We start from the raw sequence: 27,862 nt of genomic DNA, 5'->3' as shown, positions 1-27,862 counted from the left end.
CCGTAGTGGTAGTAGAGGTAGTGGCCCGAGAGGAGGGCCAGGCGGGCAGGGCCGCGGCCGGGCAGGGGCAGGCCCAGGTGGACGTCCTTCAGCAGCTCCAGGGCGGCGGGCGGGAACGGCGATTGTCGGGCCAGGCAGATGAGTCCTCCAGGCAGCACGGCGCGAACTCCAGGTTCCAGCGCTCCTCCTCCGCCTCAAATCTAGGGCTGACCGCAGGCAACACCGGCGCAAGGGCCCCGGGATCGCTCGTCTGGCTCCTGGTAGCAGCGCATGGCGCGATCGCGGCGGTGAGGACCAAGCAGGTACTCAGGTCTCCCACAATGCACCGCCGCGCCGGCGCCGCCGGCCTCACTGCGCAGGCGTGAGCTCCTACCCGCGGGCGGGCCCTACAGGCTGCGGCGGGGAAGACGGTACGCTGCGCCCAGCATCCTCTCCCCGGTCTGACTTTAGCACCCACCCCTTTATTCACTCCGCCCCAGTGGTTAGAGCATTCTGCCCGGACACCGGCTCCCCAGTCGCGCACACTCCCGTGGCTGTTAACAGTTTATTGGCAGCCCAGAGGGCGAAGGCACCGCGGGGGAGGGGGCTCGGCCCGAGGCATGCAGAGGGCCGGGAGCCCCAGGGGAAAGTCGGGGGTGGGTGGGCAGGGTCTAGGGATCCTCCGTGTAATATCCCAGCCCATAAATAAATAGTATATACAGCTGAGGGGCCAGGTGGAGCGGGCAGGGCGGGGGAGGTGGGGGTCCCGCCTGGGTCACAGGTCTGAGCAGCGATCCTGCTTGCTGTAATGGTCAAACTGGTTCTTCCAGTGCACCATGTAGGAGCTCCAGCGATGGAACTCGGCCTTCCACTGGCGCTCCGCCTCGTCCAGCGTGTCTGCGGCCAGAGTGCCCGGCAAGTGGGTGGGGGGAGGACATGGGGAAGAACGGGAACGGACATGCGGGGGTTGGAGAGGGGGTATCGTGAGTTCAGAGAAGACACGGAGAATGCAGGCAACCACGTGGGATGGTGGAAAGAGGATCAGGAGAATATGCGAAAGACAAGACCAGAGGGCGGGCGAGGGTAGAGGCGGAGCCAGAGAAGGATGGCGGGAAGGAGGAGGGAGAGGAAGAAGATGACCGGAAGACAGGAGGACCGAAGGGATCAGAGGAGGAGGTCCGTGGGTTGGTGGGGAAAAAAGAGACAGAAATGGTTGGCGTTTATAGCTCCACTAGAGGGTGCTATCTAGCCCCAGGGCCTCCCTCACCCCCAACACCGAGCTCAGGCTCCAGAGAATAATTTTATAAAAAAAAAAAAAAAGAAAATTGACTTTTTCATTTCCATTTAAACAATGAAGGTGTGTGGGTCCCTGAGATGGGTCGTAGGTGTACCCCCCCCCCCTCCCGCCCTTCCCTGTCTAGTTTCAGTTTCTCGGTTTGAGGAGGGAGGGGGCGCTGGGTCGAAGATCCCTGAATGAGGCCCTTCCCCACGATCCGACCACTCTTTAGAGGAGGGGGTGGGGGGCCCTGAGGCCGGAGGGGGGAGAGGCCGTGGTCACAGCCGCAGGAGCCGGGACAGGAGGAGAAAGAGGAGGAGAAGGAGGGGCAGGGGGAGGCTGGGCCTGGGCCTCGGGGCTGCCTCCCCGTGGGCGGGGCCTGAGCAGGTGCAGGGGGCCTCCGAGGCTGGGGGGAGAAGAGAGGGGTTACACCCGGCCGGCTCCCAGTCCCCTCTCTCTCTTTCTCCACGCCCCTTTACGCCCCCCCACTCCCCCGTTCCACCCAGCCCCTGCCCGCAGGCCCCGGCGTACCGGTGGCGCTGAGCAGTTTGGGCAGGAAGCGATTCCAGAAAGCGCAGGCCTGGGCTCGCAGCCCTCGCCGCACCTCTAGCGGCCGCAGATTCAGGCTCACATACTGCTGCGCTCCCGCCGTGTACGGTGGCCACTGTGGGGCTTTGGGGTCCCGGGGGTCATTGGGGTCTCTGCGGAAGGAAAGGGGAGGCTCAGCCCCTGGGGGCTGGGTAATGGAGATGGGGAGTAGGAGGGGGCAGTCTGCTTCCTGACCCCTGCCCTGCCCTCTTAGGCTCCAGGGAGAGCCCATCCCCTCCCTCCCACCACCTCGTTAATCCTTTCTCTTTTCCAGCATGGTCTGTCCTCCGGGGTCTTTCCCTTCCTCCTGCCCTACCTCTTTGTGTTGTTCCTATTCTTGTTCTTTGTTTTTTTTTTTTTTTTTTGGCTGCACTCTGCATGCAGTAGTTCCACACCCTCTGCTGTGGAAGCCGGAAGTCTTAACCACTGGACCATCAGGGAACTCCCCATTGTTCCTCTTCTTTACTCTCAATTATTTCTGCTCCATCTTTGTTTCTTCCATTTAAAAAATTGCTCTGATTTACTGAGCCCTTTCTTTATAACCAGGCCCAGTCATGGCTCTAGGAACATCATTACTTCTGCGGACACCCAGATGACGGGGTAAGTTATGGTCCCCTTCTTCAGACAGCTAATAAAATCATCACTGGTCCAGCTGGTCCAGTTCTACAGTCCATGCTCCAGTCTGCTACGGTGATGCCTTTATCCCTCCGCTCTCTCCTTGGGTCATCAGGACCTTGCCTTCCTCCTCCCCTTCTCTCGGGGTCTCCTCCATCATTCTCTCTCTCCCTCTGTGTCTCCTTTCCTTTGTGAACTTGCCCTCTCTCTCTGGCCCTTTGTTTATGTGCCTGCTTATCTCCCCTCCCCCCCCCCCTGTTTATCCCTGGCTCCTGGTGGCCCTCCTTCCCTCAGCACCGCTGACCCTGTGCGGGCGAAGTTGGCCCAGTATCTCATCAGTCGCTGGGCAAAGGTTCTCTCCTCGATGGTGTAGTTGAGTGAGGGTTCCAGGGGGAGCCCGAAGATGAACTCAATCTCGTAGCCGTGGGGCACCCCCATCCAGAGGGGCCAGGAGAGCGTGGATGCACGGTGTTCAAAGATGTAGGCATAGACGCGAGCGCCCTGAGCGGCCAGTCGCCCAGCCAGCTGGGCCACGGGGCACACGACGTTGTGGTCTCCCACCACATCACTCAAGGCCTCCCTCAGGCGTGCTGGGTCCTCAGGGTGCAGCCAGTCTGTGTAATGCAGGACCACAGCCTCGGCAGCCAGGTCACTTGCCTGGGGGACCCCGACCCGCACCCCGGCCAGGAACTGGGCCCGGCTGATGAGAGACTCGTTGTCTTTGCTGAAGCCCGGGGCCCCATAAACCAGAAAATAGGAGCCCTCATCCTTCACCACACCCACCAGCACCTGGGGGGACAGGATGGAGGGATGCGGGGGAGGGGAAGCACAGACAGACAGGCAGACAGAAACAGATGGACAAAAAGCCAGAGATGAAGAGTTATAGACCCGGAATCAGGGAGGAAGAGAGAGATTGGGGAAGGGAAAGAGAGAAAGAGAAAATATACCCACATTTCCTTTCCTCTCTGACCCGCTGACCACCCTGGGAAGGAGCCCTCATGGAAGAGGAGGGGGCCATGGGGCCCAGAAGCCCGGGCCTTTGGGAGTGGGTCTGGAGCCACCCTCATGCCTGGGTCCCCAAGGGGAGGGGCGGGTGGGAGAACAGGCCTAGATGAACCAGCTCCACCCACTCTAGCCACTAGTCACCTGCAGGCCATGGAAGTCTCCAGCATTGATGAGGGCCTCGGGTGTGTCACTGAGGAAGTCTCCGTCCACCACAGGCACGAAGGAGAAGCGGAAGACACTTTCCTGAGGCAGCACGTGCCACTCATGGTCCACCAGATCCTGAGCTGGCCGCGTCCGCAGGCAGGCCACCAGCTCTGTGTCATTGCCACCAGCCCCACCCGGGGGACAGCCCACGAGGCGGGCCAGCAGTGTGGCCCTGCGGCGGGCCTCTCCTACGCCCACTGTGGCCCAGGGTCCATTGGGTGCCCCGCTCTGCAGCACGGCCCTGTGGAACAGGCCCCGGCTGGGTGGGGACAGTAGGTGCATGCCCACGGAGGCGGCACCTGCACTTTCCCCAAACAGAGTCACCGACGTTGGGTCGCCCCCGAAGGCTGCCACATTCTCCTGAACCCACTGCAGTGCCAGCCTCTGATCCAGGAGCCCCACATTGCCTGGGGCCTCCCGGCTCCCTGGCAGGGCCAAGAAGCCAAAGGCACCCACCCGGTAGTTCATGGACACCAGCACGGTCCCCTCGGCCTGGGTCAGGAAGCGGCCGTCATACACGTCCAGGGAGGAGGCCCCGCTGTAGAAGCCACCCCCATAGATCCAGACGAGGACAGGGGTGGGGGACGAAGGCCGGGGGTACGGTGTCCACACGTTGAGGTAGAGGCAGTCTTCGCTCAGCTCACGGTTGGGGTTCCACATCTCGGTGCCCTCAAAGCCGGGGTACAAGGTGTCCACATATTGGTAGCAGACGCTTTGGAAGGCCGTGGCATTCAGCACCCCTGGCCAGGGCCGCTTGGGCTCCGGTGGCAGAAAGCGACGGGGGCCCACAGGTGGCTCTGCGAAGGGGATGCCCAGAAAAGCAGAGACAGGGCCCCTGGGGGCCATTAGGCGGAGGCCCCGCAGCCGGCCCCCACGCACCATCACCAGCAGCTCTGGGTCCTCTGGGCCCTCTGCCTCTGCCCCTCCTCCCAGGAGGAAGAGGAGGAGGAGGAGCGGGGAAGCCAGGGAGGGCGTGTGCAGGGGACACCACGGGGGCCTCATGGCTGCCAGGGCAGGCAGGCGTCTGCTGGGAGAAAGAAAGGCAGAGGGTGAAGGCTCGAGGCTGCCAGGAGGAAGGAGATGATTAGGTAACACTCTTGCCCAGGGGTTATCACTGAGCTGCAGAGGAGGTGGGGCATTGGCAGAGAGGAGGATAGAGTGGAGGGAGGGAGGAAGACAGGCAGAGGCAAGGACACAGAAGAAGCTAGAGGGGACAGAGATCAGGCACACGCGTGCGTGCACACACACACACACACAGACAGATAAATGCAGGGAATGGAGACAGACCTGCCCAGCAATACCCTCCCCTGCGAGGCAGAACCCACTGCCCTCACCTCCTTCCCCCAGTGGAGCGCCTTGGGCCCAGTGGAGGCACCACAACTACAGGCTGCAGGCCACCGACAGGGGCGGGGCCCTCACTGACGGGAGGCGCCCGATGGGGGAACTTGAGGTGGCGTGAAGGCGCAGCCTCTCCTGCAGTTGGCCAGGGCCGGGCCCTGGAGGGGTATGGGTTGGGCATTCACGGTGTGGGAGTCACAGGCCCCGGGGTACCCCAAATCCTGCCTACTCCATACCCTGCCCCACCCAGCCCCGCTTCATCCACTGTCTGACACAGCGCACTGGTACCGGCGGTGCCCGTCTACTGCGCACCCCGCTCGCCTAGCTTTAGACAACAGGCTCGCCAGCCCTGGCCCCCCAGGACTCAAGTCCTCCATCCATCCGATGCTGCGGTGCACGCTGCCGCCGGCGGGGGGCAGTAGAGGCCGAGAAAAGGACGGCGCTCCCCGCCCCGAGTCCAGGAGCCGGGAACTTGGGGCGGGGGTCTGGGGGCTCTCGGGCATTGCCGAGGGGTCTGAAGGGCGAACCGGGACTCCTGTATTCTCGAAGCTCCGGAGATCCCCGGCTGCAGGGGCAGGGGCGCTATTTTGGGGCAGCAGCTGCTGCGGTTCCGGCATCTCCAGCCAAGGGATCAAAATTCCCCGGGTCGGAACTCCCCCCCTCTCCCGCCGGTCACCCCTCACCCAGCCCTCGCCGTCCTGAGCTGGGTGGTGGTGATGGAGATTAACTAGGAAACCCGAGTGGGGCTAATTATAACTCGGGGCTTCCGCTAAGCCTCCCCTATCCCCAAAATAGAGACGGAGTCCCCGCGGGAGGGGGACGCCTGCGTCTGGGAGGGGGCTTCGGCTGGCGCTGCGCAGGGGCACTGGGGTCGCGGGATCCCGGAGGACCCAGCCGCGCTCCAGGAATCTGCGCAGCTCAGATTCCGCCCCCAAGCTGGGGGCATCTTCCGGGGGGCTCCGGACTTGGGAGAGAGCAGGGGCAGCGGCGGTCGGGGGTCCCCACAGGAATACGGGAGCAGTGGCGGCGGCGGGCCCTGCGGGCTGCCGTCTCCCGCGCGGGCAACCGTAAGTATGAGGCGGCGGCGGCGGCGAGGGAAGAGTTAAGGATGAGTGTGGGGCGGCGGGGGGCGTCGCTGGGCAGGCCCCGGGGCGCCGGGGGGCGTCCCGTTTGGGGGCCTGGGTCCCTCGGGGAGCTCGCCGTACCCGGGCCGCGGGATGGACCTCTGCCCGGAGTGGTGGTGGTGGGGGTCCCGGGTGGGGCAGGAGACTCACCTGAGGCGGCCGGGCCGGGCCGGGCCGGGCCACGCCGGGAGCTGGAGGCGGCCGATGTTCCCCGGCGCAGGCTGAGCCGACTCTGACAGCCGCCGCCTCCGGCCCCCGGCACACACCCCCTCCGGGCCGCTCCGCGCCCCCGCCCGCCCCCGCCCCTTGTCTCCGCCCCCGCCCCTCCCCGCCTCCCCCGGCTGCCACCTCCCCTCCCTCTCCCTCCCTCCGAGCCCAGACCCAGAGACCCCGGGGCCCAGAAGGACTCCAGTGACAGACGACGACAGACGACAGACACGCGCTGACAGACACGACCGAAAGAGCCTCAGCGGCGGAGCAGACACCCACAGGGACAGGCAGACGGACAGAAGAAGCCCGCGGAGACAGACACGTGCGGACGGCCTCCTGCAGTGACAGCCGGAGACAAACGCAGTGACCGACACTCACGGACGGACGGACACACTTGGAGAAGTCGGGGCTGGGGGCCAAATAAATGAGCATCCCCGGCCGCGACAGCGCAGGGGTGGCGTGGGAGGACCAGCACGCGAAAACTTGGCTGATGACCCTCTCAGGGGGCCGGGTGACACTAGTGCAGGAAACGTGACACCTGTGGGAATGAGGCTGTGAACAGGAGAGCAGAACAGGATAGGAAGTGGACCCCCGAAGAGGGAGGAGACCCCTAGCGGGAGGGAGAAGTGACCCCGGGACGCCCGACAAGGAAGGCCAATGTGGTGGCACGCGAAGAGGCTGCGGGGCGAGGCAGCATTCCGCCGCCGCCGCAGTGGAAACTTCCGGAACCCCCGCGGGTGGGTTCGCGCCGGTTCCCTGACGGGTGACCTCGGACTTTCGTCACGAGGGTCCGCTCGGGACATGACATCACCAGGCCAGGCTCTCATTGGTCGCCGCGGCCAGCAGGTGGGAGCGGCCTGGCCTGGGCGCCCCTAGCCGGGTCGGAGGGGCTGGGCTGCACAGACCACCCGCCCCCCTCCCCCCACCCAGGTCCCGCCCTACAGGGAGTCACCCATGGGGACGGTGCGGCCACGGCGGCGTCCCCGCGCCCGAGGTGAGGTGGAAAAAGTGGGCAGCGGTGTGCTCATGCGAGCGCGCCGCACGTAAGCCCCTTCCTCTCCTGGGACCGCGGGCTCAGCAGCCCGCTCACTGCGTGGGAGAAAGGCCGGCGCGGGCGAGCTTTGGGGTGAGCGTGCGCGTCCGCGCGCGCGCGGCGGTGCGGGTGCTGCGTGGGGTGGGCGCGCGCGCGGACGCGCACGCTCACTTGGCCGCCGAGCTCTCCTCAGCGCCCTAAGTCGCCGTCAGCCGTCACTAGGGGCCGGGGAGGCGGGGCAGGGCGCGGGGTCTCGGGGTCTCGCGAGGACCGCGGGGATCCAGAGCCGTGCCCCGCCCGGGGCCGCTGGTTCACGGCTCTTTAAGCTGGGCGGCCCCCAGTCTGCCCGCCCATCACGCGGGAACAAACACCGGCCCTTGCTAGCGCGGGACCGGCGCTGGGTCCACGTTCCGCTTGCGGGAGGCGGCCGCCAGGTGGCGCGGAATGCAGCCGCTCCGGCCTCGGAAACTGGAGGCCTTTGGGGGTGGTGGGGGTGCCGCTCCGGAACCGTCTGTGCCACGCGGGCGCGTCACTTGACCTCTCTAGTCATGAGGTCCTAGGCTGGAGCACGGAGATAAGGGAGTGAAGCACAGCTTATAGCCTGGGGGTGTGAACTAGTGATAGCCTAGAAAGTGAAAAGACAAAGGGCGTGTCCTCAGAGTTGACTGCTTGCTCTTGCCCACTTGGGGGGCAGTACCTGTGGGGTAATCCATGGCCGGTAAGGCCAAGGCAGGTTGTGGAGCTTTCTGAAGCCAATCAGAACTTAATTTTTTGGGGAGGGGGTGGAATATGGAAGGTCAGCCAGTAGGAGAGGGAAGGGGAAGTTGCCTCTGAAGATGCTCGAGATTCGGGGCGGGAAGGGGTTGCCCCTTTATGTCATCACTCTCTCCTCCTACCCCAGGCGTGGGGAGGGCAGGGCCAGAGCTGCAGTAGGGAGATGGAAAGAAGGGCAGGCAAGGCAGGCCGGTAGGGAGGTAGGTGGGGGATCCGAGGAGAGTGTTCTGTTCTTGGAGCCCCTACTGTGCTTCCCCATGCGCTCGGGGGAAGTTGAATGTCCAGTCAGAGGAATCTGCAAGTCTTCGTGGGGTCCTGGGGCTCGCAGGCCCTGTGCCTGAGTGGTAGATGCTGCAGAAAGAGGCCCCTGCTCTGGGAGATGTGCGAGGCCCCCCCCCGCCCCCCGACATCCTCAGCCTGCAGTCTGTCCTAGAATTGTGAGGATGGAGGAGACCATGCAGGTTGTATCCCCACCTCAGAGAATTTTAAAATTAGCAGCGGACCACCAGAGAGAGCCAGGATAAAGGGGTGCAGGTGTTGGGAGATCCACAGGGCATTGGAGCCAGCCCTGGACTGGGTTTTCACTCAGTGTTCTGCTGACTGCCGGGGAGGTCCCTGCAGGGGCCCCACTCCTCTGGGCTTCAGTTTCCCAACTTGTCAAAAGGTGGATTGGACCTGAGTGAATGTCAGAATCACAGGGTCACTTAGAGGGGCTGATCCATTGGTTATTAAGTGGAGTCGTTAGGTAGGCATTTTTAACAAGCGACCAGGACAGATCCCTGAGAAGAGGCCCACAGGAGGACAAATGCTGGATGAGGTACCCCCCCACCCCTCCACCCCCCACAGTGGGGCCGGACTGACTTCCTCGGGATCAACAGACTGTGTAGGTCAGTAGGAGGTGCTGTTGGCAGTCAGCGGATATAAGAACAGGGAGTCCTCTGGCCACCAAGCAGATGGACAAGGACTTGAGCCTGTTCTTTAAATTGGATAGAACTTCTGGGAACAATTCCTCTTTGTACCTTGAGCCTCTCCCCAACCTTTGTCAACATGGGGACCTCACCTGTCTAGCCATGATATCTGTCCCTCCCTAGTCCAACATGGTCAGCTCCCCAGTGTCCTCTGTGATCCCAATCTTGGGCATAACCACCGCTACAGAGATGTCCTGATCCTTTTCTTCCTTTACCATGTCTGTTTATTCAGGAATCAATCAGGCTCCTACCACCAGTGATGCCAATTCTACTTCCCTTGCACCTCTGTCTCCCACATTTGCTAACACAGGGGACCCCTACTTCCATTATAGTCCTTGCCCCACCTCTGCCAACAAAAAGGATTTTCATGTCCTCTGTTTATCGGTTAGGATTTGGTTCAGGTATGTGAGACAGAAAACCACACTATAATGGCTTGAATGAAATGTAATGGAAATGTATTTCTCTCTTAGATAAAAGGGACCCGGAAGTAGGCCATTCAGGGTTGGCGGGCTGTCCTTGATACCAGGGGCCTGGTTCCTTTACAGAGAATTTTGTTACCTGTCTTCAGTATGTAGCTTCCACTACATGGTATAATATGGCTGCTGGAGCATCAGCCATCACATCTACATTCCCAGCCAGCAGGAAGGAGGAAGGTCTGAAGAAAAGGGCATTACTCCTCCCTTTAAGGACATTTCTTGGGAATCACAGACACAGCACTTCACTTTATAGCCCACTGGCCAGAACTTAATTCTAAGGTCATAACTGGCTATACAGGAAGTTCAAAGATGTAGTTTTTGTTCTGGATGACTGTGTACTCATCTAAAATTTGGCTGTCCTGCTACTAAGGAAGAAGGGGGAGCAGATACCAAGGATACTGACGTTTGCCAAACCCCACGATGGCCTCCTTCGCCTCTGTCAGTGCAAGACTGAAACACACTTCTAAAATGTTTCAACTCAGGGATGATGTCCCCCACCCTGTACCCCATCTTCACCCCCCCTTTTTTGGCCATTCCCCAGGACATACAGGATATAAAATCCCTAACCAGGGATTGAACCCTGAGCCCAGGGCAGTGAAAGCAGGAAGTCCTAACCACTGGACCTCCAGGGAATCCTGCCCATCCCACTTCTTTCATGAACATCCCCACCCTGCAATTTCTGTGACTTGGGACCTCTGCTAAACCCGGCTGCTTCTCCAGGGATATGTACCAGTTCTTGGGTGTTGGGTGAGGGTCTGGCGGAGGCTGGGGTGCTGCTGCCACAGCTGCTGGTAGCAGTGAGCTGAGGGACTCGGTGACGTGCTCCTTATCCTGGAGGAGGCCGGTGAGCGCGCTGGGGGTGAGGATGAGGGTGGCAAAGGGGTTCCAGATGCTGAGCTTGCACTCGGGTCCTCCCATCATGCCCATGCTCGTGCTTGGAGCGAGGCTGGGCTGCGGGTTCAGGCCAAGGATATCCTCTAGGACTGCCCCCACCTCAGGCTGGAGGGCACCTGATGTGACCTCTTCCCCAACCAGCATTAAGTCGGGTGGTTGCCCTGCAAAGTTGGGATCCTGAGCCATGCAAGAAAGAGACCCTCCTCCCCTCTCTCCACCCTGCCCTGGACCCTATCTGAAGGTTGGCCTAAAATTCATTCTTGCTCCAAGTTACATCATTTCACGATTCCTCGTTGGATTCATTCATCCATCCTGTTTGTACCTTTTCCCTCTTTTGGTAGTTTTGAGCATTTCACACTTTTAGTCAGTCTCTGGATAGTCTAATTTTATTTTCACATTTCTGTTAACTATTTAACTTTAGTTGCTAAGTCGTGTTGGACTCTTTGCCACCCTATGGACAGTGGGCCGCCAGGCTCCTCTGTCCATGGAATTTCCCAGGAGAGAGTACTGGAGTGGGTTGCCATTTCCTCCTCCAGGGGATCTGCCTGACCCAGGGATCAAACCTGCATCTCCTGCGTTGGCAGGTGGATTCTTTACTGCTGAGCCACCAGGGAAGCCTGATACTTAACTAGTTTATAGTATTTTCCATGCAGTTCATCAAACATCCTTTATTCTCTCTCCTTTCCTAGCTGAGGGCAGGGTGGAGTCGGGGATTCATATCTTGTGCTCCAGATTGATTAGTTATAAACATCAGTATGCTTCTCAGGTACTGATTTCTATCCTGAAACATACAGGTTCTGAAAGAAGTGAAATGTGTAATTTAATTCACAGTGAATGCATTTAGCCCCAGGTTATCATTTATCTGCTCTGTGTCAGAATCCTGAAGGAACTCAGGATCTAGGAGTGTGACTCAGCACCCATCTGTTGGATCCTGGAGCACTGACCTGTTGCCTTCTCAGGTCCTGGTTTTAAACAGGCTCCAGCCAACCCTGATGATGGCTTTGGTTGAAATGTTAGCAATGCATCTTGGCTGACTCCTTGGGAACAGCTGGCAAGGTTGAATGAGGTACCATCTATGTCTGACACCCAGGGAGCTCCTGTAAATGTTCCCAGCCACTCCTGGCTGCCCTGCAGGTATCAGCCAGCTAGTGAGAGTCAGCCCAAAGCAGAGGTTCCTTGAATGAACCTGGCTGTGGTCCACGGACACTGAACATTGGACCCAGGAGTGGTGCAGAGGACAGCAGGACCTGTCTGGAACTGACTGCAGAGTTAGCCACATGGCCAGTGGTCCTTTGGACAGCTGGAGTCCCAAGTTGAACATCCATAACATCGGGGACACCTGAGTGGGGTTGGTGAGTAGCCCAAACTCAGCATTACTTCCACATCAGCATTTACTGGGAGCTTGTTTGCTAGCCACTGGCCTGACCACTTGGCAAAGCATCATTGTATTTAATTCTTGCTCGCAACATCCCAAAGGGATACACCCTGTAATCCTTATAAGGTAACAGACAGGAAACTGGAACTGACACACAGAGAGGTTAAGCCTTTGCTTCCTTTCGGCTGGTGAGAGGAGGCCCTGGGTTTTCAATGGGAACTCTGGCCTGTGATGGAGTTGGCGTGCTTGGGAGCCAGTCTCCTCTTCTGTGACTTACCATATGACCCATCGATCCCTCTCCTGGGTGTTGGCACTGGAAAAGTGAAATGTTCTGTTTTCATAGAAAGGCCACACATTGGAAATGATCCAAATGTTCATCCAGCAGTGAATGAATGAATAAATAAACTGTGGTATAGCCATACCACAGGATAAGTTCACGCTAAAATGGAAGTTGTGCTCAGTCAGTCGTGTCTGACTCTTTTGTGACCCCCATGGACTATAGCCCGTCAGGCTCCTCTGTCCATGGAATTTCCCAGGCAAGAAGACTGGAGTGGGTTGCCATTTCCTACTCCAGGGGATCTTCCCGACCCAGGGACTGAACCCGTGTCTCTTGCATCTCCTGCATTGGCAGGTGTGTTCTTTACCACTAGTGCCGCCTGGCAAGCCCAAATCGATATACCGGTAACTTGGATGATTCTCAGAGGCATTATGCTGAGTGGAAGAAGCCAATCTCAAACGCTTCATTTGTATGACTTCTCACAAGGACAAAGCTGCAGGAATAGTAGGCAGATTAGTTTTCAGAAGTTGGAAGAGGTTGTGATACAAAGAGTGCTGGAGGGAGGTCTTTGTTCTGAGCTTTTACGCCACGTGCCATGTGGCACCCGAGTCCCCCATCAGGGACTGAGCCCGCAGCCCCTCTCACTGTGATTTTAATGTGAGAGTTGTCACCAGTATACTCTTTGGTTCTCAGATCCCTCTTTTCCTTTGTATTGCAACTGTGTCTGTGAATCCACACGCTGGATCTTTGCTGTTTTCAAAACATTGTGCTCTAGCTGCTGGCACACAGATTGTCAAAACTCTTAGCCTTGGATGCCCTGGCAGCTATTCCAAAGGAAAAAAAATTGTAGAAAGGAAGTAAGGAATAAAAGAATTATAATAAATGAGAATAATATTATGACCTTCACTTTCTCATTTGCATTTGCCTAGGAAACTTTTGGCCATCAAGTTTTTGAATCGAGAAAATAATTTAAAAAGAGTGAGCATATATATATACGTAACTGAATCACTTTGCTTTACACTTGAAACTAACACAACACTGTAAATCAACTGTACTCCAACAAAATTAAAATGTTCAAAAAAGTTTCTGAATTACTTTGAGATGTATCTTTTATATAGAGCAGAGTTGGGTTTTTGTTTGTGTGCCAATGGTAAAGTCTTTTTGAAATATAGGTGAACTTAATTAATTTTCTTTTATTTATATGACAGCTTTTTTTTTCTTACATTTTCTCCCCTATTTTTTAATAACTTAAAAACACTTTTATTGTTTGGACTCTGCTTTATTTTGTGTATGTTTCTTCTGATAATTTGGAATATTAAGTTATTTAACAATGGTTTGTGTTATAGAAAGTGAAACTGAGCGACTTCACTTTCACTTTTCACTTTCATGCATTGGAGAAGGAAATGGCAACCCACTCCAGTGTTCTTGCCTGGAGAATCCCAGGGACAGGGAAGCCTGGTGGGCTGCCGTCTATGGGGTTGCACAGAGTCAGACACGACTGAAGTGACTTAGCAGCAGCAGCAGCAGCAGTGTTATAGAATATGTAACTTACAGTTGTAATTCTGTTCTTTAGGAATTAATTCCCTACTATGAGCAATAATGAGATCAATATCTTGATACTTTTCTTCTTCTGCCTTCCCGCCCTTCCTTTGTTTCTATTATCTTTTTTTAAAAAAATTTATTATCTTTTTATCTTATAATTTTTTTTTTAGTTTTTTTAGTATAGTGGTTTTACAGTGTTGTGTTAGATTGTGGTGTACAGCAAAATGATTCAATTATATATTTATATATGTGTGTGTGTATATATATACACACACACACACACACACACATATATATTTTCACATTCTTTTTCATTATAGGCTATTACAAGATACTGAATATAGTTCCCTGTGCCTTTCAGTAGGACCTTATTGTTCTTACCTGTTTTAAGATTTTCCTTTGAACCTTTAAGTAGTTTTATAAGTTTAGTACTTGTTAATTAGTTTTAAATGACATGTATCCAGGAAATATTTGTGGTGACAGAATATATACCCACTGTGCTTTGGAAATAGGTGCCAAATTTCAGCTAAAGGCCAGGAAAGTTAGCAGGCATGGTTGGTGCGGCCATGGGATATGAGAGGTGATGGTTTCCCTAACCTGGCAGGAGGCAGAGAAAATATACAGCCCCAGACACTCTAGCCTCCGACAAGCCTGCAGGAGGTTCAAGGTCCTCATTCCCTTAGAGACTGGATTATTCTGTCTGGCAGGGAGGCTTGCCCAATAACAGGGACCTTCCTGGGCATGTGGGACCCTGGAAATCTATAGAGGAGGTGCAACAAATTCATAGGAAGTTGGGAATGAAGCAGGCAGTCTGTGCGTCCCCGCCCTTTTTAAGTTTATTTTTTATTTGTCTGTACCAGGTCTTAGTTGCAGCATGCATGATCTTCAGTTGAAGCATATGGGGGGTCTAGTTTCCTGACCAGGGAGTGAACCCAGGCCCCCAGCATTGGGAGTGTGAAGTCTTAACCATTGGACCACTTGGGACATCCATTGTTTATTTGGCTGCACTGGGTCTTAGTTGCACATTGCCCCTGTCTTCAAAAGCCCTGATTGGGCCACCTTAACTGCAGGAGTGAGAGCTAAGATGCTCCCGTCCACCCTCACTACCTGGTGTGGGAAGGGTTAGCCACGCTGAGCCCAGTTGTGACTTATGATATTTATGATGTTGGGCAACCCATTGCTGTTCTAGGGGAAAGTGACAAATCCCAGGAATGGGTGCAGGCTGGGGGAGAGACCAGAGACAGAGAAGCGGCTCAGAAAGCCAAAGGGGCTATCCTAATGGGCTCTAAAGGGTCAGGGGAAAATGACCTGGAAGCACATGTGGTTTGAGCTCATGGCTGTGGGGACCCACCTGAATAGCTGGACCAACACACATTGTTGTGTGGGTCAACCTGTGGAAAGTCTTAAAACCCGAACAACAGGGACTTCCCTAATGGTCCAGTGGCTAAGACTCCATGTTCCCAGTGCAGAGGGTCTGGGCTCGATCACTGGTCAGGAAACTAGATCCCATGTGCCACAACTAAAGGTCTGTGTGCCCCAACTGAGACCTGGTGCAGCCAAATAAAAAACAAAACCTGAACAACAGACCAGACCCCCCCTCCGCCCGCACCGTCCCCGAGGCCCTGCCTACCTCAGCAGAGCCTTCAGGGGTGCAGGCTCATTCTTTTCTCCTAATACAAGAACGTGGTAGCTCAGCTGGTAAAGAATCCGCCTGCAATGCAGGAGACCCTGGATCGATTCCTGGGTCGGGAGGATGCCCCGGAGAAGGGATAGGCTACCCACTCCAGTATTCTTGGGCTTCGCTGGTGGCTTAGATGGTAAAGAATCTGCCTGCAATGCAGGAGACCTGAGTTCGATCCCAGGGTTGGGAAGATCACCTGGAGGAGGGCATAGCAACCCACTCCAGTATTCTTGCCTGGAGAATCACCATGGACAGGGGAGCCTGGCGGGTTGCAGCCCATGGGGTCTCTAATAGTCAGACTCAACTGAAAGACACAACGCACAATACAAAGAACATGTCCTTTGGCGTCCTGCAAGGTCAGACTCTGCCACCTCTGTCAGTGAATTCTGCCTCTGGGTTTATCAAGCCAGAGCTGAAGGAAAATAGCAACTGGGAGCTGGTAGGCTTGTCCCTCCTTGTGCTGCCAGGTGAGAAAGGTACATATGGAACTGGGGATCAGAGCACAGAACCACTTTTGAGAAGGCAACATACTAGTGAAATAGCTCAGGGTATCTCTATAGCAGGGCTGCCGTTTGCATTAGATGGGTCCGTGACTCCGGAAGGTATGGCTCAGACATTGTGGCACAGACAGCAGGAGGGGAGGAGTCCCCTAGGACTTTGGTCCCAGCTCCGGAAGGGGACAGAAATCCCATACACTCCCACAGTCACAGCTCCTAGCAGTGTACATGTGCTTCTCCAGGCAGAGCTCTCAGAAGGGAGTAAACCACAGCCACCAACGGGCCGACCTCAGAGTGGTCTGGCTGCTGCTGGCTCATGAACACTGGTTGTTAGCTCTTTGAGCTGGGCTGTTGTAAAGAGATTAACCCTATGGCTTGGACAATGGGAAGCCAAGAGGTGGATGATTCATGAGCGGGCACTTGTTGGGGTCAGGATGTGCAGTGGGAAAGTGAAACGGAGCAGGACTCTATGGTCCTTGCCATGTCTTCTGCCTGCCTTTCGCCTGTGGAAAACTTTAGTCAAAAAATAAGTTTAATCAGAGAAGTGAAAAATGCTGAAACAAAGGAAAACAGTCTAAGGAGACTCAATTCAGTTCAGTTCAGCTCAGTCGCTCAGTCGTGTCTGACTCTTTGCAACCCCATGAACCGCAGCATGCCAGGCCTCCCTGTCCATCACCAACTCCTGGAGTCCACCCAAATCCATGTCCGTTGTGTCAGTGATGCCATTCAACCATCTCATCCTCTGTCATCCCCTTCTCCTCCTGCCCTCAATCTTTCCCAGCATCAGGGTCTTTTCAAATGAGTCAGCTCTTCACATCAGGTGGCCAAAGTATTGGAGTTTCAGCTTCAACATCAGTCCTACCAATGAACACCCAGGACTGATCTCCTTTAGGATGGACTGTGGATCTCCTTGTAGTCCAAAGGACTCTCAAGAGTCTTCTCCAACACTGCAGTTCAAAAGCATCAGTTCTTCAGTGCTCAGCTTTCTTTATAGTCCAACTCTCACATCCATACATGACCACTGGAAAAACCATAGCCTTGACTAGATGGACCTTTGTTGACAAAGTAATGTCTCTGCTTTTCAATATGCTGTCTAGGTTGGTCATAACTTTCCTTCCAAGGAGTAAGCGTCTTTTAATTTCATGGCTGCAATCACCATCTGCAGTGATTTTGGAGCCCAGAAAAATAAAGTCAACCACTGTTGCCCCATCTATTTGCCATGAAGTGATGGGACCGGATGCCATGATCTTAGTTTTCTGAATGTTGAGCTTTAAGCCAACTTTTTCACTCTCCTCTTTCACTTTCATCAAGAGGCTCTTTAGTTCCTCTTCAATTTCTGCCATAAGGGTGGTGTCATCTGCATATCTGAGGTTATTGATATTTCTCCCGGCAATGTTGATTCCAGCTTGTGCTTTCTCCAGCTCAGTGTTTCTCATGATGTACTCTGCATATAAGTTAAATAAGCAAGATGACAACATACAGCCTTGACGTACTCCTTTTCCTATTTGGAACCAGTCTGTTGTTCCATGTCCAGTTCTAACTGTTGCTTCCTGACCTGCATACAGGTTTCTCAAGAGGCAAGTCAGGTGGTCTGGTATTCCCATCTCCTTCAGAATTTTCCACAGTTTATTGTGACTAAATAATAATAATGTAGTCACAAAGCATAGTCAAGGACCCTTAGTCCTTTCTCAAGGACTGAGCTTGAGTTAACAGCTAACATTCTGAGCTGTATCCTGTGAGCTGGCATAGGTACCAAAATATGAGGTGGAGAAGTTAATTACAGGATGACCAGACTGTACCCAGGACTTGAGCTGCCACAGTTCTGAGAATCGACTGCAAAGAAATTCGAACAGGTGCACCCTGAAACTAAAGATTAACGGCACCTAAAACCACCAAGGTGACGCTAGTCAGACCACTGATGACCGATTTGAAAGTGACTATTAGAGATGATTATGCTGTTTCTGCATGGACCCCTCCTGCCACTCGCCCCCCACCATCTATAAAAGCTCTCATCCCCTGCTTGTCGGGGGTGGGGAGAGTTGGCCTTTGGGCAGATGTCCATCACCCTCCCCCCACTAGTTGTCAGCATCTGAAATACAGCAAACTTTCCATCAGCCTGGCCTGTTTACTGACTTTTGAGTGGCAAGCAGCTGACCCCCACACATACCTTTCCGTAACAAAAGGACATTTGGGTTTGTCTGCAAGGGTCTGAGGCCATCTTTCCCCCCCACATCCCAGCTCATAAGGCACTGGTTAATCAAATCCTCTCCAATTGGAACCCTAGTGGATGGCCCCAAACTTAGTTGCCTTGGGTGTTGTTTAGAACTCACAGGACATGCTGTTACTACACTAACCAAGTCACTGTATCTCAAGAGGAACCCAACACCCTTGACAATACGCAGTCCCACCTGGGCACTGCAGTGGTCAATTTCAGTCTCTCCTTGCCCTGCATGTTTGGCATTTAATTTTTAAACCAAAAAGGAAACCAGTCAATTTCATCTGGGGAGATGGAAATGGCAACCCACTCCAGTATACTTGCCTGGAGAATCCTGTGGACAGAGGAGCCTGGAGGGCTGCTGTCCATAGGGTCACACGGAGTCGGACATGACTGAAGCGACTTAGCATGCATGTATGCATTAGAGAAGGAAATGGCAACCCATTCCAGTATTCTTGCCTGGAGAATCCCAGGGAGAGAGGAGCCTGGCAGGCTGCCATCTATGGGGTCGCACAGACATGGACATGACTGAAGTGACTTAGCAGCAGCAGCAGCCATTTCATCTGTGTTATCAAATTTGTGGGCATAGAGTTATTCTTAATATTTCTTTATTATCTTTTTAATGTCCCGGGGATCTGTAGTGATGTCCCCTCTTTCATTTCTGATATTAGTAATTTGTGCCCTTTCTCTTTTTCTCTTAAAACTATTTTTATTTATTTATTTGGCTCTGCTGGATCTTAGTTGTAGCATGTGGGATCTAGTTTCCCAACCAGGGATTAAACCTGGGCCCCCTGTATTGGGAGTGTGAAGTCTTAGTCACTGGACCGCCAGGGAAGTCCCTCTCTTTTTCTTAGTTAGCCTGGCTAGAGGCTTATTGACTTTATTGATCTTTTCAAAGAACCAGCTTTTGCTTAGTTGATTTTTTTTCTCTTGATTTCCTGTGTTCAGTTACATTGATTTCTGCTCTAATTGTTTCTTTTCTTCAGCTCGCTTTGGATTTAACTTGCTCTTCTTTTTCTGAATTCTTAAGGTGGAAACTTAGATGATTACGTTTAGATCTTCTTTTCTAATACATGCATTCAATGCTATACATTTCCTTCTAAAGCACTATTTTCACTTCATCCCACAAATTTTGATAAGTTGTATTTCCATTTTCATTTAGTTCAACATATTTTAAAATTTCTCTTGAGATTTCTTCTTTGATTCGTGCTATTTAGAAGTGGGTTGTTTAATCTCCATGTAGTATGATGTTTTTCTAGTTATCTTTCTATTAGTGATTTCCAGTTTAATTCCATTGTGGTCTGAGAGCAGACACTGTATGATTTCTATTTTAAATATGTTCAGGTGTGTTTTATGGCCGAGAATGTGGTCTATCTTGGTGAATGAATGTTCCATGTAAACTTGAGGAATAGTAGTTTGCTTTTAACAGTCCAATGAACAATGTTTTATTTTAAACCCATTAAATGAAATTTCCTGTAGTATAAAGTGTAAGAATGGTACTGGACCTGGTAATATTTTTTAAAATATGGCATTCATTCACGTCATAAAAGCGGAATGAATTGTAAAATCACTACCCAGAAATGAAAAGTGTGACCCAAAAGCTACCTATAACAGTTACTGAGTAATCCATCATTGTGTACCACAAGCCAAGTTTTCTAGATATCTATGTGTTTAGTATATATTTTATCTTAAATTTTACTTTTGAATAAAATGCACACTTGAACCAATTCACCAAGGCTAGATGCTATAGCTACTTCAGATTTCAGTTAGAGAATAGAACTATTAAAATAAAAACTCCTAAGATAGCTTCTTTTCTTTTTTTTAAGGTTTTCCTGGTGGCTCAGTGGTAAAGAATCTGCCTGCCAGTGCAGGAGATGGGGTTTGATTGCTGGGTGGGGGAGATTCTCAGGAAAAAGAAATGGCAACCCACTCCAGTATTCTTGCCTGGGAACCCCATGGACAGAGGAACCTGGTGGGCTACAGTCCATGGGGTCTCAAAAGAGTCAGACATGACTTAGTGATTAAACAACAAAAAGGATAGTTTTTAAGATCACTGACATGGAAAAAATAGTTTTAACTTCTGAAACATTCCTAAGACTTGGAAGCAAAAGCGTTTCTTAGTGTGGTTTGAGTTGGAAGTTTGTCTAGATATCAGAATTGAAAAAAAACAAGCCCCAAACTCAGCAAGAACTGAGGTTCATCAAAGCCAGAGGATAACTTGTGCATTAATTTTTTAAATAAACAAAAAACCAAATCCTAAGAGCAAATTCCATGGAGTGTATAGTCCATGGGGTCGCAAAGAGTTGAACATGACTGAGTGACTTTCACTATTAAGAGCAAATTTGTATTTATAAGTGCATAGTTTTACAAAAGCAACTTTTCCAACCAGAAAACAAAGGGAAACAAACAAACAAAAAACCCCAAGAGCTTTGAAGCAACAAGACTGTAACTCATAGGAAGTAAAAACTGAGTGTCAGATCATGGTCTGGGATACTCAACACATGCACATCTTTCAGTTTCACCAGTTTTGGTTCAAAGCTTCAATTACATTTTAGTTGAGTGTTTACTGTTCAGTATTCTGTTGGCATTATAGTGAAAGTTGCTCAGTCGTGTCTGACTCTTTGCAAACCCATGGACTATACACTCCATGGAATTCTCCAGGCCAGAATGGAATGGGTAGCCATTCCCTTCTCCAGGGGATCTTCCCGACCCAGGGATCGAACTGTGGTCTCCTGCACTGCAGGCGGATTCTTTACCAGCTGAGCTACCAGGGAAGCCCAGTGGCATTATAAGTAGTAGGGCAATAGTGCCCTCCATATTTATAGTTGTTCCTGGACTGACTGTATAGGGTAGGCTAGTGTTAACAGAACTTTCTAATACACCAGACTTTAGGAAGCTGACTAAGAGAAGAAATAAATGCTAGGGAAAGGTGAGATTAAATTTCCTTGAGTTGAAATCATTTTGGTGAACCTTCAGAAGTCCTCAAGCTGACTTGGTCTTCCTTATACACAGTTCTCAGAAGTCAGTTGCTATGTGAGAAATACTTGCGCAAGCTTCCTGTGAGTTAAAAAAAAAAAACAAACTCATAAATCTATAAATGGTGGCATTCATTTCTCTAACTTAATGTGAGCATTCCTCCTAAGAGGATAAATCTCATACTGAAATTAATTAGGGTATTAGTCCTCATTAGAATGAAAATGATGGCAATAATATCAATTCATATTGCAAATAGAAACTGGCAAACTCTTGTTCTCTTACTCCCTCCTCGTCCCCCACCCCCCACTTTCTTTTTCTCAGGCTAGAGTGTTTGCGTTAAATCATAAAGCTTATATAATGAATTTATAGGAACTACATTAAAGCGATGGTGATAAAATAAAACTGCCAACACAAAAGTTAAGAACAGAACTGGCTGCTACTTGAAATGCCACTTTATGATCTTGGGTACATGAATAGGGTGAGCTAGGTACTCCTTTCTTAGGAATCACTGTGCATACAAAAAACAAGGAAAAAGAGAGAAGCAGGGGTGAAGAGAGAAGGGGGATATTGATTAATGGGAAAATTTTCACAAGGTACAAACTTCATATGGAAACAGAAGTTTCAAAAAATATACTGAAAAGCATTTTACCCACGATGTTCCTATATCATAAACATACTACAGATATACAGAGAGCCAACAGGTAGAAGAAAATGTGCTCAGCATCATTGATCACCAGGGATATGCAAATCAAAATCACAGTGAGATATCACTTTAACACCCCTTAGAATGGCTGTTATCAAAAGACAAGCGATAACAAGTGTTGGAAAGGAGGCAGCCCCGGTGCACTGTTGGTGGGAATGTGAATTGGTGCAACCACTATGGAAAAAAGTATGGAGGATCCTTGAAAACATCAAAAGTAGAATTACCATATGATCTAGCATTTCCACTTCTGAGTATTCATTCAAGGAAGATAACCCACTAACTTGAAAAGATACCTGCACCTTCATATTCACTGCAGTATTATTTACAATAGCCAAGACAGAGAAATGTCCATTCATGGATGAACGGAAAAGGAAATGTGTGTGTGTTTGTGTGTATAATATATATATATATAATATTCTAATATCACAATCTGATATTATTTAGCCATAAAAAGAAGGAAATCCTGACACTTGCAACAACGTGGATGGACCTTGAGGGCATTATGCTAAGTGAAATAACTCGGGCAGAAAAAGACAAGTACTGCATGATCTCACTTAGATATGGAATCTAAAACCAAAACAAAACTCACTGATACAGAGAACAGATTGATGGAGTCTTCTGTAGTTCCATATAAATTTTAGAACAGTTGGTTCTATTCCTGTGAAAAATATTGTTGGGGTTTTGGTAGGGATTACACTGAATTTGTAGATTGCTTTAGGTAGTATGAACATTTTAACAATGTGAATTCTTCTAATCCATGTGTACAGAATACCTTTAAAAAAATGAATATGCATATGGCACACTGGGGTCAACTGAAGGGAGCTTGGGGATGGCTCTATGGGGCATGAGCGTAGAATATCTTTCCATTTCTCTGTGTCTTTTTCAATTTCTTTCAGCAATGTTTTACAGTTTTCATTGTGCAGGTCTTTCACTAGTTAAATTTATTCCTAGGTATTTTACTCTTTTTGCTATGATTATAAATGGGATTGTTTCCTTAATTTTTCAGTTAGTTTGTTGTTAAAATATAGAAATGCAACATATATTTGTATATTGGTTTCATTCCCTGCACTTTACTGTATTCTCAAATAGTTTTTTTGGTGGAGTCTTTAGGGTTTTCTATATATAAAATCATGTCACTTGCAACTAGTGAAAGTTTTACTTCTTCTCTTCTAATTTGGAGCCTTTTGTTTTTCTTGCCTAACTGCTTTGCCTAGGATTTCCAATACTCTGTTGAATAAGAGGAGCAAGAGTGGGTATCCTTGTGCTGTTCCTGATCTTAAAGAGGTAGCTTTCAGTTTTTCACCACTGAGTATGATGTTTGCTGTGGACTTGTCATAGAAGGCCTTTATTATGTTGAGGTATGTTACTTTCATACCCATTTGATTGAGAGGTTTTTAAAATATCTTAAGTTGTTGAATTTTGTCAAGTGCTTTTTCTACATCTAATGAGATGATCATATGATTTTTATCTTTCACTTTGTTAATGTGGTGTATCATGTTGATTGTTTTGCAGATATGGACTCATTCTTGCATCCCTGGAATAAATCCCACTGGATCATGGTATGTAATCCTTTGAATGCAATATTGAATTTGGTTTGCTAATGTTTTGTTTCTTGTTGAACAATAAATATTTGAATCTAATAGTGTGGAAACTCTGGAAATCAGACTCTCCTCCTTCCCTAGGGCCTGCTCTTTTCTTTTATTTTTTGATTATTGTGCTCTGTCTCTGTGCCAAGGATCTCAGCATAATATACAAATTAAAATCCTGTCAGGTCTAATCCTTCCCCTAGGCATACATGGCCACTTTCAAATCTTCCCCATATATGCAGTTGTTTTTGAATGTACTAGTCTTTAATATCTGACTCTCAAGAGGAGAAAAGACAAAAAATGAAGGGGGGAGGGCTGTTGGCCTTTTAAATCACCGAGAAATTGTTTCAGGTGGAGAGAGAGGGGCTTGTAAGAATGCAGGAGAAGTGCAACAACTATGGCCATCTACATCTTTTCCCACACCTATGTGATCAGCAGCAATCAGTGGATCAGAGCACAGATCCTTGACGTTTGGAGTACATGGTCGTTTTTGCCTACCCTAGCTCCCACAAGCTGTGCGTGAGCAACTCCAGGAACACAGGCATAGCTGCCTGCCATGTGGCTGGAAGTGTTTAATGTGTAGCTGCTACTGTGCTAAGAACTAAAATTGACCAAAATTTGCAATTTACCATCCAGGTCTTCTCCTGCAAGTTTCAAGCCTTCAACAGACTCTAAAATTCCAAAATCGTTAGAGCAGACAGATTCTGCTAATGCAGTTGTTGTCTAGCTGTGAAGATGAAGCCCTGGTGTATCCTAGCCCACAGCCTTCCCAGAAAATTCCTCTAAAGTATTTTTTAATTACCTTTAAAAACATATTCTCCAAGTTGTCAAAGATAAACAAAGCCAGACATTAAAGTGGTAAGGACAGATCTTAATCAGTAATATACTATTTCAATAGGAAAAAGAGTCTAGCATAAACTGAATTCCACTTATATCTGCACAGAAGTGATACTTGAAAGGGTTTTCCAGGTGATGCTAGTGGTAAAGAACCCGCCTGCCAATGCAGGAGACATATGAGACATGGGTTCGAACCCTGGGTCAGGAAGACCCCCTGGAGGAGGGCGTAGCAACTCATTCCAGCATTCTTGCCTGGAGAATCTCATGCATAGAGGAGCTTGGTGGGCTACAGTCCATAGGGTCACAAAGAGTTGGATGTGCCTGAAGTGACTTAGCACGTGTGCATGGTATTTTAAAGGGAGAGTGAAGGTGTAGGCAAGAGAGCAAGCAAGGGCTCAGCAGTGTTGTGAAAGTGAAAAATTCCCCAAAGGGGTGAGTAGTCCATGTGAGACTCATCTTGATTTGCTACCTGGTTTCTCAGGTGGCTCAGTGGTAAAGACCCCACCTGCCAAAGCAGGAGACACAGGAGAGTGGGGTTCGATCTCTGGGTGGGGAAGATCCCCTGAAGTAGGAAATGGCAACCCACTCCAGGATTCTTGCCTTGGAGAATCCCATGGACAGAGGAGCCTGGCAGGTTACAGTTCATAGGGTCTCACAGAGTTGGACATGATTGAAGCAAGTGAGCATGTGTGCATGAGCATTGCATTCTTATTCATTCTTACAAATTTAGGCTCCTATGCTTCACAAAGCCCAGGTGACAGGAGCCCTATCCTCAGCTGTTGCTAGAACAATTAGTAAGTTCTTCTGACAGCCTTGAGTTTTCTTAGATCAGCACTTTTAAGGAGGGCTGGGGTCATCCTAGGGACCTTGAGTGGTTAGAAACTATGTTAGTGTCTGTCCAAGTCTTTATAGTTCAAGGTTGAGGCTTAGCAGAGAAGGAGACTCAGCGGGGCCAGGCTAGAGTCTGGTCAACGAGACAATGCTTGTCAAAGTAAAAACTACAGATAGGGCCAGAGCTGCCTGACAATCATTCCCAATATTAGTTCCTTTATGCTTCTTTGAGCTAACCTTACCTCTGTTATTGGAGTAAGTGAGTCTCTTTACAAAATTTGAATGCACTTATACATATGTATGTGTATACGTGTATGTATGTATTCATAGGAAACATATATGTGTGTGTTTTAACAAAACTGTGTACTGGATTCACTGTATAAACCATTCTTAGAGCCTTGCCATGACAGTGCCATTATTTTTTATTTGAACATGGTAGTCTATGTTATGACTTGTCCATAGTCCTAGTTTCCTATGGAGGGCTATTTGGGTTGTTTCCAATTTCTACTGGAAGTGCAATAAACTGGATGGCAATAAACACTCTCATGAATGCCTCCTTAAAGTGCTTCTTGAACACAGAGATGGAAAGTTGGAATTACTGGGTCCTTGAACGTGCATTTAAAATTTTAATAGATGCCACCAAATTGCCTTTTTAAAGCAGCCCAACCCACTTATACTCCTGCCAGCCACGTAAAAGTGTTTATTCTTCCCACTTTGCCCAACACTGGATGGAATCAAAGTTCCTAGTACTTGCTAATCTGCTAGGTCAAAAGTAGTCATTTTATTTGATTGTTTCCACTAGCCATTTGTGTTTCCTCTTCTGAGACCTGGACCAAGTCCTCTGATATTAAAATGACTTCTGATGAAATTCTGCACTGTTCCCCGGCTCTAGCAGTGGGGTCATAGGCCCGAGTCATGCTAAGCACAAGATGGAGAGGGGGAAGAGTGAGGGGCGGAGGGAGTGAAGAAGAACACATTTTTCTCTCCCCCTAGGGCAAGAAAGTGAAAAGTGGAAGTGAAGTCGCTCAGTCGTGTCTGACTCTGCGACCCCATGGACTGTAGCCTACCAGGCTCCTCCAGCCATGCGATTTTCCAGGCAAGTGGGTTGCCATTTCCTTCTCCAGGGGATCTTCCTGACCCAGGGATTGAACCCAGGTCTCCCACATTGCAGGCAGATGCTTTACCGCCTAGACCAATGGGAGTGAAACTGAGGAGGGGCCCCAGACTCCAGAGTCCGAGGTCTTGGCCAAGTGAGTTCTCTGTCCAGTTTTGCTAGTTCTTGGTGGAGGGCAGGGGAAGGGTAGGGAAGGGAAGTGTCCTAGGAACTGCTCTGAGGGGGCCAGGCATCCTGGGGTTGGGCCACCAGCAGCTCTTCCTGGTTAACACCCCCTGGGCTTGTCTTATCTTCTAGGTAGTCCAGCCTCCCTGCAGCAACATCAGATCCAGGGAGGAGGGGGGAAAGGGGGAAGGTGGAGCCCTGCAAAGGTGAAGCTATGTTCAGCCCCCACGCCCGGCAGGGCAGATAACTTCGTCTGGTGCCGCTGTGCACACGTGCCGCCTCCCCGCTGCAGTCCCCGGTGCTGGCGCTGGCCCTGCTCCCAGCCTCCGCGGCGCCTCCGGACCCATGCAGCTCTTCAGGGTGCTGCGTCTCCTCTGGATGCTCAAGGCCTTCCTGGGGTCCACAGGTGAGGAGGCGCGGTGGGGGAGGGCTGCGGAGACCGTCCTGATGTCCCAGGGCAGAGTGTGTGCGCCTGTTTGGGGGGACTCTGAGGTCTAAGGAGCCCGAGGAGGGTCCCTCAGAGCTCTCTGAGCGAGCAGAACCGAGGCAGGGGGAGGGGAGGGCGGCTGGGTCCCAGGGGCTGCTCTCCCCCAGGGGCCGAGCAGGTTTGCAGGAGTCCGTGTGCATCAGTTGGATGGGATAACCTCTTTCTGGAAGAGTGCTCTTCCCACTTGGACTCAGGTTTCGGAGTCCCCTTCCTCCTGCTGCTCCTGCTCCCCCAGCTCTGAAGCTTCCTCCATCCTGGATTCTCCCTCCCTTTGTGCACGCCTGCCCGGTCACTTCAGTGCTGTCTGCCTCTTGGCGACCCCACGGACTGTAGCCCGTTGAGCTCCTCTATCCACGGGATTTCCCAGGCGAGAGTACTGGAGTGGGCTGCCATCTCCTTCTCCAGGGGATCTTCCCAACGCAGGGATTGAACCCACGCCTCCTGCGTCTCCTGCATTGCAGGCAGATTCTTTACCACTTCCCCGGGGAAGCCCCATCCCTCCCTTTACTTCTGCCCACTCAGCCCTCCTGAGGGACCTGTGTCTGCCCTGGGAACCCCTCCTTTCTCTGGGGCATCTCCACTTTTGGTCATGGTGGCCCCTCCTCCAGCTCTGCCCCTGACTCTCCCATCCTGACCCAGCCCTCGTTTCTGGACACAGCTGTCCTTGGCAGGGTGGTGGGGGGAGATCCTGATGGCTCCCAAGACGTGCTGAGTCTAGTTGAGGACGCTAACCCCAGAGAGGGCAGGGGTTCTGAGTGTTTCCTGCTTACAACTGCTGTGTCTGCTGGTCACCCTCAGCGTCATGAGATCTTTGAGCTTCACTCTGGTGAGAGTGGCAACCTGTAAAATGGGGTTGAGGATGCCTTATCTGTAGAGAGAAGGGCTCATGTTTGTAGACTAGTTAATCGAGATAGAATAGGTAATAGAAAATACATATTTTTGGTACCTTTTTAAAAAGAATATTATTTATTCGGTTGCACCGTCTCTTAGATTCAGCTTGAGGGGTCTAGTTCCCTGACCAGGGATCAAACCCAGGCCCCCTACACTGGGAGCATGGAGCCTTAGTCACTGGACCACTGGGGAAGTCTCAAA

The 27,862-nt window shown here is 51.1% G+C and overlaps 2 protein-coding genes across 7 annotated transcripts in view; one reads left to right on the top strand and one right to left on the bottom strand.

Moving 5' to 3' along the window:
• Window positions 1-530: 530 nt before the first annotated feature.
• Window positions 531-7,448, bottom strand: ACHE (acetylcholinesterase (Yt blood group)). Of its 6 annotated transcripts, XM_070460294.1 has the most exons (6): window positions 6,280-6,412; window positions 5,002-5,163; window positions 3,605-4,694; window positions 2,763-3,247; window positions 1,787-1,956; window positions 531-876 (listed from the first exon to the last, which is right to left on the bottom strand). In XM_070460294.1, exons 3-6 carry the CDS (start codon window positions 4,667-4,669, stop codon window positions 755-757), a joined length of 1,842 nt encoding a protein of 613 aa, XP_070316395.1. In that variant the 5' UTR covers window positions 4,670-4,694; window positions 5,002-5,163; window positions 6,280-6,412; the 3' UTR covers window positions 531-754. The 6 variants fall into 6 exon arrangements, with proteins under 6 accessions (XP_070316395.1, XP_070316394.1, XP_070316396.1 ...); XM_070460293.1 differs by lacking the exons at window positions 5,002-5,163; window positions 6,280-6,412 and adding an exon at window positions 7,292-7,448 and having other exon boundaries at window positions 3,605-4,691; XM_070460295.1 differs by lacking the exons at window positions 5,002-5,163; window positions 6,280-6,412 and adding an exon at window positions 6,619-6,695 and having other exon boundaries at window positions 3,605-4,691.
• Window positions 7,449-23,816: 16,368 nt separating this feature from the next.
• The window catches only part of LOC110126405 (mucin-12), a 64,586-nt gene continuing 60,540 nt past the window's right edge, over window positions 23,817-27,862 (top strand). Inside the window, exons 1-2 of the mRNA XM_070460677.1 lie at window positions 23,817-23,855; window positions 26,506-26,689. Coding sequence (XP_070316778.1) covers window positions 23,817-23,855; window positions 26,506-26,689 — 223 coding nt within the window. The remainder of the gene's footprint in view (window positions 23,856-26,505; window positions 26,690-27,862) is intronic.

Source organism: Odocoileus virginianus, chromosome 33 (assembly GCF_023699985.2).
Source record: "Odocoileus virginianus isolate 20LAN1187 ecotype Illinois chromosome 33, Ovbor_1.2, whole genome shotgun sequence".
NCBI classification, from domain to species: domain Eukaryota; kingdom Metazoa; phylum Chordata; class Mammalia; order Artiodactyla; family Cervidae; genus Odocoileus; species Odocoileus virginianus.
The sequence above is the reverse complement of the archived record's forward strand: the minus strand, read 5'-3'. Positions and strand labels throughout refer to the sequence as shown.